Source organism: Condylura cristata, unplaced genomic scaffold (assembly GCF_000260355.1).
Source record: "Condylura cristata isolate star-nosed mole 26May11 unplaced genomic scaffold, ConCri1.0 scaffold00039, whole genome shotgun sequence".
Classification (NCBI taxonomy): domain Eukaryota; kingdom Metazoa; phylum Chordata; class Mammalia; order Eulipotyphla; family Talpidae; genus Condylura; species Condylura cristata.
Genome location: NW_004567140.1, coordinates 4,611,353 through 4,620,818, shown reverse-complemented (window position 1 = coordinate 4,620,818; position 9,466 = coordinate 4,611,353). Strand labels below are relative to the sequence as shown.

The following is a 9,466-nucleotide window of genomic DNA, read 5'->3' as shown; positions in this document are numbered from 1 at the left end:
TGGGGAGACAGGAGAGGTCTGCTGTGCCCTGTGGGTCACTCCCTGGCCGGGGCTCGAACTCAGGCCACAGTGACTGTGGCCAGCTTCCTATTGCTGCGACTCAAACCCTGTGCTCCAGGGAGGCCTTGAATCTTAATTCTTGATTCATGTGTCTGCAGCTTCCCACTGGGTCTAACATCCGTCTTCACAGGCGAGAGACGGATTTCTAACCCCCTGTGAGTTGGCACGCTCCCTCTTTAGCTATGCCATTATGCAACAGCAGCACATCGCCTCATAAAATTTGGGCAGACAGTTGTGGTTTCCATCCTGTCAAATTAACTGAAGACTGTCACGGTATTTTCCCATGTCTCCCCTCGCATGGCACCCAGTTCTTTGGGCGTTACTGTGCCTCTATGTGAATATCAGACAGGAAACAATGTGCACACTTCAGCACTTTGGCGACCTGGCATTTCTGGTGATCGTAAACTTCTATAGGTCTTTTATTACTGCTTCACATTATGTGGAAAGAGTGCTTTTCCTTATCCCAAAGTTCTTCCTGTCGGTCCTGTTCTTCATATTAGTTCAAGTGTTCAGCAGGAGGCCAGTAACAAGAAGCACCCCTGCTTACTCCTTCCTGTTGGAGAAGGCAGAGAGCTGCAGTCTGGATTTGTGCTTGGGCTGAGTGAGGACAGGTGCTGAGGCAGCTTCAGCGACTGGACACAGTCTTTTTTCCTCTTTAAAAGGTTTATGCAAACTAGAACTGGGGTACAGGTCAGAAGTGTGGTGGGTGAGAGGATTCACCAGAGACAGAGTGGGGAGCAGAACAGGCAGATCGACAAAGGACACTTGACACAAGCTATTCAATTTCTGTCATCAGACACGGTCCGGATGGAGGGGAAATGCTCTGAAAAATCAGAATTTCCACAATAGCTCATGTTATGACCTCCCGTTTTTGCAATATCAAAATATTCTGAGCAACCATCAGCTTGCAACCGGATTGCCTTAGCCTCATAAGGCGCTACCTGGCCCAGGCAAGCAAGCGCTGCCCCAAGGCGGGACATTCTTCTTAAAGTCGAAAATATTACAATGGGTTGATTAATAAAAGCAATTGGCTGTTAGAGCAAACTCAATACTGTAAAATAAGGCACTACTAGAACATGTTAAAAATAATCAGAGTTCTTTTACTGCCCGGAGGAGAGCCCAAATCTTATCACTCTACTCTCTTACTTAAGCTTTCTATTGCTTAGTCTTTAAATGAGGAATCTTACTATCTCCCTTAGTGATTTATCTACAAGAAAACTTCTCTAATCCTGGACTTGACTTTACCCTCTTTCACAACTTCACCTTGGCCCACCTTATCCTGTTTCACATCTCCAACCCAGCCTCCAACCTAGCTAGCCCTCGACTTGACTTTACCCTCTAAGGTGTCTCAATACGAATGAAGATCATTAAGTAGCATTTAAAGTTTAAAGGGACTTTAGTTTAGCCAATCATCACTGTAATAAATATAATAATGTTCGCCTTAAATTTTATGAATTTATGTACCTATCTTGATTTTAATAGATTGATTTTAAGAATAATAAATGTTATAATATCAGCTGAAGGTCAATACCACCCCAAACTGTTCTCAGAAAAAAAGATGATAGTGATCTCAGCCCAATTCATATGCTAATATTATCTCAGTGCTTACTGGAAATGTATAAACTTGTGCTGACAGCAGAACAGGAAGACTTGCACCCAACTCCGATTCCCATGTCTTCCTCGCCCCTGCTCCCTCTTTCCCCCCTTTTAGGAATTTCCTCTCGCTGACGCAGCTCCCACCTTAAGACCCTGCCTGTTATGCCCCCCAACAACCCATGATCGGGCCGGTCCCCGATATACACTGCTGAGGGGAGCAGCGGGGAGACAGGAGAGGTCTGCTGTGCCCTGTAGGTCAGCTCTCTGGCCAGGGATGGAACTCATGCTGCAGGGGCTGTGTCCAGGGCCCACCCAGGTGGCAGTGTAACAGGTACAGGTTTCATGGACGCCACCCCCACTCCAGATACTGGAACTACTAATCCCATCAATAACAAGGAGAAGCACGCTGGGATGTGAGGGCGGAGCTGAGCACCCAGATTAGGATAAAACCGGACATGTGGGCTCTGGGGCTGGCTTGGCCTGATGGTTCACCTGATGGTTGTTGGCTCTCGATGGTCTTCAGCGTGCCAGTGGAGTCCAAGTCAGCAGAACTGGCAGGACATTCTAGTTAACTTGTATTTCCCTCCCTCGTTCCCTTTACCTTTCTCCTTGTAAATAAACCCATTATGGAACCTTTTGAGTGTGTCCATAATACGACTGAATCTTAAGTGCGTGCGTGAGGACGCACAGACAGGCAACCCAATTCACATTGGGGTGCCCTGTAACAGCACCCTGATTTAATGGGCGGCCCTGGACACAGTCTGAGTGGGTAGGCCAATTTGCCTCTGTAGTCGTACACGCTGACTAGGATATAGCTTACACAATCCATAACCTATACTCTCTGGCTCTTAATTGAAAGCTACAGCTGATCACAGAAATGCAGCCTTGCTCTCAGTGAGCACACACGGACTTTAGGCTGCACAGATTGTGATCTAAAAGAACCACGACTTGGGCCTCCCTGGTGACCGAGGGGTTCAGCCCCAGCACTGTGAAGATGTTCACAGCCGCTGCAGCCAGTATGATCCCGGCCAGGCAGTGACCCACAGGGCCAGCAGACCTCTCCTGTCTCCCGCTGCTCCCCTCAGCAGTGGATTTCTGTCCATCTGCCTGTTCTGCTCCCCACTCCGTCTCTGGTGAATCCTTTCACCGCCCTGCACCTCTGGCCTGCACCCCAGCTTTTGTCTGCATACATAAATAAATAAATTCTTAAAAAAACAAACCAACCATGACTGCTTCCAAAGACGTAGGTAACTGGCATATTGCTGGTGACGCGGGCACCGAGTCACGGCATGACATGGGGTGGGGGCGGGCGGGGGGCCGACGGTGAAGGGTGACATGAGGTGAAATGCTTTGAAGTCCACTCTAAGACACGGATGCAGCTGCCAGACGTGACTGACCGTCTCTGATGTGGCCACGGTGTTTCTGAATCCCACTCAGTGTGTTAAGTCCCTTCAAGTGTGCTGGCTGCAAACCTGGTCTTCAAAACTGAATTATGGAAACAAACATGCTGACAGGCTGCCGTCTTATGGTCTCAGCTCCGATTCTGACTGCTCTGGACATTGAACACCCCAGCTAAGCTCTGATCCAGATAACTCGTGTAAGTTCATCAAAAACAAAGAAGCGAAATTAAACCTATGGTGAACAGGGTCATTTTTCTTCATTCTTATTTCCAGAGATGGGGCTTCTCCACAGAAATGGTCCCAAACTAGCGAACTCTGCCACATTTCTGTGGACGCTCAAGTCACCTGCCCTCCAATACCTGAGGATGAAGAGAACGTGCCACAGTGTCAGGGGCATTCTGGACAACAGCTTAGAAGTTTTTAGGAGAAAATGAGTCGCACGTCATTACAGTTTTTGTGGCACAGCTTCAAGCACATGCGGGAGGGAAGCGTGTACGGGAAGGGAGGGGATGGTCTCCCCCCACCCCCAAAACACCACACAGCAGCCACACTGGCCTGGGGGGAGACGAGAGAGGACCAGGCGCAGGGAGCGGTCCAGTGCAGTCAGCTGGCACCCCTATAGCCCCGAGCCAGCAACAGGAACACCCCTTTCTCTGTCCCACCCTTCCTCCCTCAGCCCCACCCCTCATCAAGCATTGAATTGAGCAAGATAAGCTGCTCAGAGAGAAACAAACTCTGAAGTGACTGAACTTCCTTGTCTCTCCCATCAAACATCCCCCAGCTAAATCACTCAAAGGAACTGAGGAACCAGCCAGCACAGTGGGCCTGAGCGCAGGGCGTGGGCAACAGGTGAGTCAGCGTCTCCAAACAAAGCCAATCTGCACAGCAGAGACTCAGGTAGGTGAATACAAGACAGGGGTGGGAGGAGGGAAGACAGATGGACAGATGGACAGACAGGGGAGCTGCAGCTCATCGCTGCTTCAGACTCTCTACCTTTCAGGATGCTGGGAATGAAAAGGAAAGCTTCAAACACCACCTCAGATATCTGAACCCAAGTCGCGCCTTACACAGAAGGGAAGAAAATGCAGTTATCACCGGCTCCCCCGGAAAGCTGTGGACCAGACGGGTCACAGATGCCCCAAGGGGCTGAGGGGCCGGAGCCACTGTACTGTCCGGTTCTGCCTGTGCCCCTGGCTCCTGGGGTCTCTACTCCCTCCTCCCGGCACCCCTTCTCATGGCTGAGTGCTCTGAAACAGCGGGCTGCCGGCAGAGACCGCCAGTGGTCAAGGGCTGGGCCCGTTTCTCAGCCATCCTGTGACTCGTAGCTGTGACAGCCGGTCACTGAAACACCTCGACAGAGCCTCTGTGAACTGAGACGGAAAATCCTGGTGAAAACATGTCTAATACAACCGCCCTCCTAGGTCCCAGTTTCTTATCTCTCCTCCTTCCTTCTTTGTAACAGGGGGGTCCCTAGGCAAAGGGGAAGTTCCAGGTTCCCTACCCCACCCAGCAGGGTGGAGCTGAGCAGAGAAAAAAGGAGAGAAGAGAAAGAAGCTGGATGGAGAGCCAGAAGGAGACCTGAGGAAGCCACAGGGAGCAGCAAGCATGTGATGAGGAAACCGGGCTTGTTTCCTGGCCTGGACTGGCGAAGGCAGATGTGGGTGAGAGATCCGTGGGGAGGTGACTATGGCCGTGTTTATATGGATTTTGATGTTGCTCTTTTCCTCCCAGATTTGTCTGGCCATTTCTGACCCTTTTCCATGGGTCCCGGCCAGAAGATGCTTTAGGCTGGTGGCAGCTTTCAGGCCTTGCTCTGGGCCAGTCCCTTTTGGCTGACTTTTGCCCATGAGGGGATGGGTCACTTCAGGTGTTTGATTTAGAAGTTATATTCTCTGTGTTCTGTATTGTATATTCACTGTATTAAAGTCCCTTTGCATTACAGTTTTATATGTGTTGTCTTGACGCGGCGGATGGCAGAACCCACTTAGAGCAGGCAGGTTGGGGGCTTCAGGGGTGCCCCTCTCTCCCTGTCCTGTAACAGATTTGCTGTCCTGTAACACCATCTCCTGTCCCCTATTTGTACATTCTCTTATTGGACAGCCTCTCTCCTGACACCAAGTTCATACTCATAAAAACTTTGAAATGACTCTGTAACAGCTCTGTAACCTCACAGACAGATTGAGTGAAACGTTCTGGCTTCACGACCTGCACGGTGACACCCAGCCGTTGACTTCTTCAGCCCCTAGGGCTTCGCTAGGCTGTACAGTGGCCCGCTGCAGGGCCACAGGTCACTCAGGGACAAGACAAGGTCGCTTGTTTTGCTTCGAGGGTGTCAGAGGCCGGGCGTGGCCGTGTGTCTACAGCAGGCCACTGAGGAGCCCACAGGGAGACCCTGGGAGAAGTCACTACAAACACTGGCGTGGCCTGGAGAGAGGGAACCCCTTCCTGGCCTCTGCCAAGCCATCGCTCCTTTGCGAAGTAACCTTTTTCCAGTGGTTGACACAGAATGTGCCAACCAGTGCTCCAGGATGGAAAGGCCCACGGGGACCTTTTCTCCTTCTGAGAACAGAAACTCTGAACAAAATACAGAAAAACCCAACTACTTGCATTCAAATAACCATCACAGGAGGGCTGGGGCAGGGGTTGGGAGGGTGGGCGCCAGGGTGGCCCGGAGATGCTGGACATTGCTAGGCGGTTGCTGAATGGGAAGAAACCTCAACTCTGCATTCTAAGTCAAAGGAAATATCCTTCGGGAATGAAGGCAAAATGAAGTCATTCTCAGACCAGGGAAAATACAGAGCACACAGTCTGAAGTAGGGTGTCACGTGGAATGAAAGCCACATTCACAAGGCACACGACGCCTAGACAGCGAAATCCCTGCTCGCCCCAGACTGGACGCCACGTGTTCCTTAACTGGTAAATGGACAGACCAAGGGGGGTCCCTCCCAACAGTGACACATCATGTGGAAATGAGAAAGAGAACACATGCTGAACGGCATGTTAAGAATTCCGCAAATTCCGAACAGGGCAGAAATGAACCGTCTTAAGAGGGGATTTGGGAACTACATCATTCGTAGCAGAGTGTGCAAAGGGAACAGAATACATAGTTTAAATGAGATCACTGAGATACAAAGGAGTGTTTTCACTTTAAAAAGTGAGGAAGTGGCCCTCTCTGGTGGCGCAGCAGATTAAAGCACAGCACTGAGAAGCTAAAGCCACTTCAGCATGAGTTCGATCCCTGTCTGCCCCAGAGGAGATCCACATGGCGCGGCAGACCTCTCCTGACCCGCCCACTGCTCCCCTCAGCAGTGCACTTCACCGATCCACCTGTTCTGCTCCCCACTCTGTCTCTGGTGAATCCTCTCACCGCCCCTGCACCTCTGGTCTGTACACCAGCTCTGTATGCATAAATAAATAAATCTTAAAAAAAAAATGCATCCTCAATGTAATTGTGAATGGCTAAGTCTTTTGTTTCAAAGGTTTATTTTTATTTATACAAGAACTGTAGTATATTCCAAGGGCTGGGGGTGGGTGGGTGGGTGTGACAGGCCTCACCACAGACAGAGCTGGGAGCCGAACAGGCAGATCTACTGAAGCACACTGCTGAGGGGAGCAGCGGGCGGGTCAGAAGAGGTCCGCTGTGCCATTGTGGGTCACCTCCCTGCCAGGGGATCGAACTCAGTCCTCAGTGGCTGCTGATAGCTTCATAGTGCTGATACTTAATCCCTGTGCCGCCAGGGAGGCCCAACAGATGGCTACACCTTAGTGGAAATTTTTGTTGTAGAATGCAAGTTGAAAATGAGCTAAAAATGTGCAAGTTCAGAAACCTTTAGAACAGAACTGCATCACCCATGCCGTGAGTGTATGAGTTTTGATATAAATCTTACAGCTCCTGCCAGGTAAGCAAACCTTTCCATTTCCCTGTTACAAACATGGCTATGTGGTCACAATATGTATTTCAGCCCCAGTGTCTAAAACAGACACTCTCTTATTGGCTGCTGTCACGACTGTCATCACTATCATCCCCACCCCTGATATCATCACAACTATTACAGGGAAAAACCAAGATCAGGCCCCACACCCGGCCGCCTATCTCTCGTAACTCTGACTCGCATTTCCCTGCACTGGTGTGCATGCATGTGCGGTCACCGGTAAAGTAAAAACGTTTGTGTGTTAAAGGTTGAACATACCCTGTCAAAGAGTGCAAAGAGTTGTCTCAGGACGTCGGAAACGGGCAACTTCAAATACTCTGCAAATTCCTCAATCCCGATCCGTCCTCCCTTTGAGGAACTGGCAATGGCCGCGTACTCGTCCAAATGCTTGCGGACGCCATCCCAGTCCAACCTGAGCAAAGACAGAATTATAAGCGCACGGTACTAGCCCTGTGAGCACCTGCGGGGATTACTGTGTTCCTCTGGCTGAGGGAAAACTACTTTTTTTTTTTTTAAGATTTATTCATTTATTCATATAGAACCGGGGTACAGGCCAGAGATGCGAAGGGTGAGAGGATTCACCAGAGACAGAGCGGGGAGGAGAACAGGCTGACTGAGAAGTACACAGCTGAGGGGAGCAGCGGGCGGGTCAGGAGAGGTCTGCCGCGCCATGTGGTCACCTCCGGGGCAGGCGGGAATCGAACTCATGTGGAAGTGGCTTTAGCTTCTCAGTGCTGTGCTTTAACCCGCTGGCCACCAGGGAGGGCCTGAGGGAAAACTATTTTAAGCATTACATTTGAACAGCAGAGTTGTTCTAAAGCAGCTGTTCCACATGCATCTCATTTTTCAAAGGTTTTAGCATAGCTAATTATCCCAAATATCCAAGGGAAAGAAAAGCACCTGAGAAGAAAAGAGATGTGATAGATTCATGAGGAGAACATTGGAAGGGACACAGGGATCGAAACATGACCTAGCAAATCAATAGTACTGACTGAGTGGCATGAGAACCTCAACTACTACTTTGAAGAAAACTTCTGGCTGATCATGAATTCACATCTAACAGAATGTTGTGACAGGAAGATTCATTAGGCTCTACACACTTCCTCCCATATTAGTTATGAGAGCCACGGTGATAAAACCCTGGAAAATATACTGTAGCTATATCACATTCTGTCTTTGTCTTGTATGATTAAACAGGTGACAACACAGATTTCTTCTGTATCCAATTTCAGTGACTGTCTAAACTTTTCACATCTGCAAGGGTATTGTAAACATAACACCAGAACATTTTTGTTATCTAGAAGACATAAATAATAATATTTGCCATATCAGTTATAAAAATTTTTTTTCGTAGAAGAAAAAATAGGCAGAACATCCCAGGACACTGGCCTCGGTGGGGTGGGGGTTGGGGAGGTCTCTGGGAACGCAGCTCAGTGGCGAGAGAGAAAAGAGCCAAAGTAAGTGAATGGGATTATACCAAGCTGAAATGTTTCTGTATAGCAAAATAACCTATCATTAAAAAAATAAATAAATAAAAGAAGACACTGGGCCTCCCTGGTGGTGACCAGTTAAAGCATAGCACTATGGAGCTGTCCACAGTCACGGCAGCACGAGTTCGATCCCCGGGCAGGGAGCTGGCCCATGTGGCACAGCAGATCTCTCCAGGCTCCCCGCTGCTCCCCATGATTCAGTGGAACTGCCTCATCTGTTCCCCAGTCTGTCTAAGGTGAATCCTCTCACCCCTCCACCTCTGGCCTGTTCCCCAGTTCTTGTGTGGCTAAAAATAAAAAATCTTGAAAAAACAAAACAAAACAAAATAAACCCTAGAAATACGCCTGCAGAATGGAGGTGACCAGCGGGGAGGATTGGGAGTGGGAGCAAGGACGGGGAAAGGGCCCGGTGCTCTGTGGTGAAAGATGGTGGGTGTCGTGGGGTGGCGTGCACCCCAGGAGGCACGAGCCTATTCCCCTAAATGATATAAGGTGTCGTAAACCAGGGTCACCTCAATTGAAAAAATTATTTTTTAATATTAGACTCTAAAGCAGTAGTGGGTTCTGCAGCTGCCTCCCTGGCAGGATAACGAAGGTCTGTTCAGTCAATAAACTGCAGATTCCTAACAGGGCAGAAATGAACTGTGACAGGAGGAGGGCTGGTGGGGGGCTGGGGGGGGCTGGGGAGTTCCGTCTCTCGTAGCAGGGCCGAGGGTATGTTCTAAATAGTTTTAATGAGACGTTGAGGCACAAAGGCGTGTTTGACAGCGCGTGTGTGTGTGTGTGTGTGTGTGTGTGTGTGTGTGTACCCAGACAGAACAGGAAGACCTGGGGGAAGGTTTAAATTCAGGGATGGGTCTGAATTGCTCTTCTCAGGACAACTCACGTTTCACATGAGGATTTCTTTTTTTTCCCTTAGATTTATTTATTTCTGCATACAGGACTGGGGTACAGGCCACAGGTGCAGGGGCAGTGAGAGGCTTCACCA

The 9,466-nt window shown here is 49.5% G+C and overlaps 1 protein-coding gene across 2 annotated transcripts in view; it reads right to left on the bottom strand.

The window, feature by feature from the left end:
- The window catches only part of LPCAT2 (lysophosphatidylcholine acyltransferase 2), a 73,233-nt gene that overhangs the window by 28,306 nt on the left and 35,461 nt on the right, over nucleotides 1-9,466 (bottom strand). For both annotated transcript variants that reach the window (XM_004693570.2, XM_012733211.1), the window contains one exon: nucleotides 7,247-7,400. In XM_004693570.2, coding sequence (XP_004693627.1) covers nucleotides 7,247-7,400 — 154 coding nt within the window. The remainder of the gene's footprint in view (nucleotides 1-7,246; nucleotides 7,401-9,466) is intronic.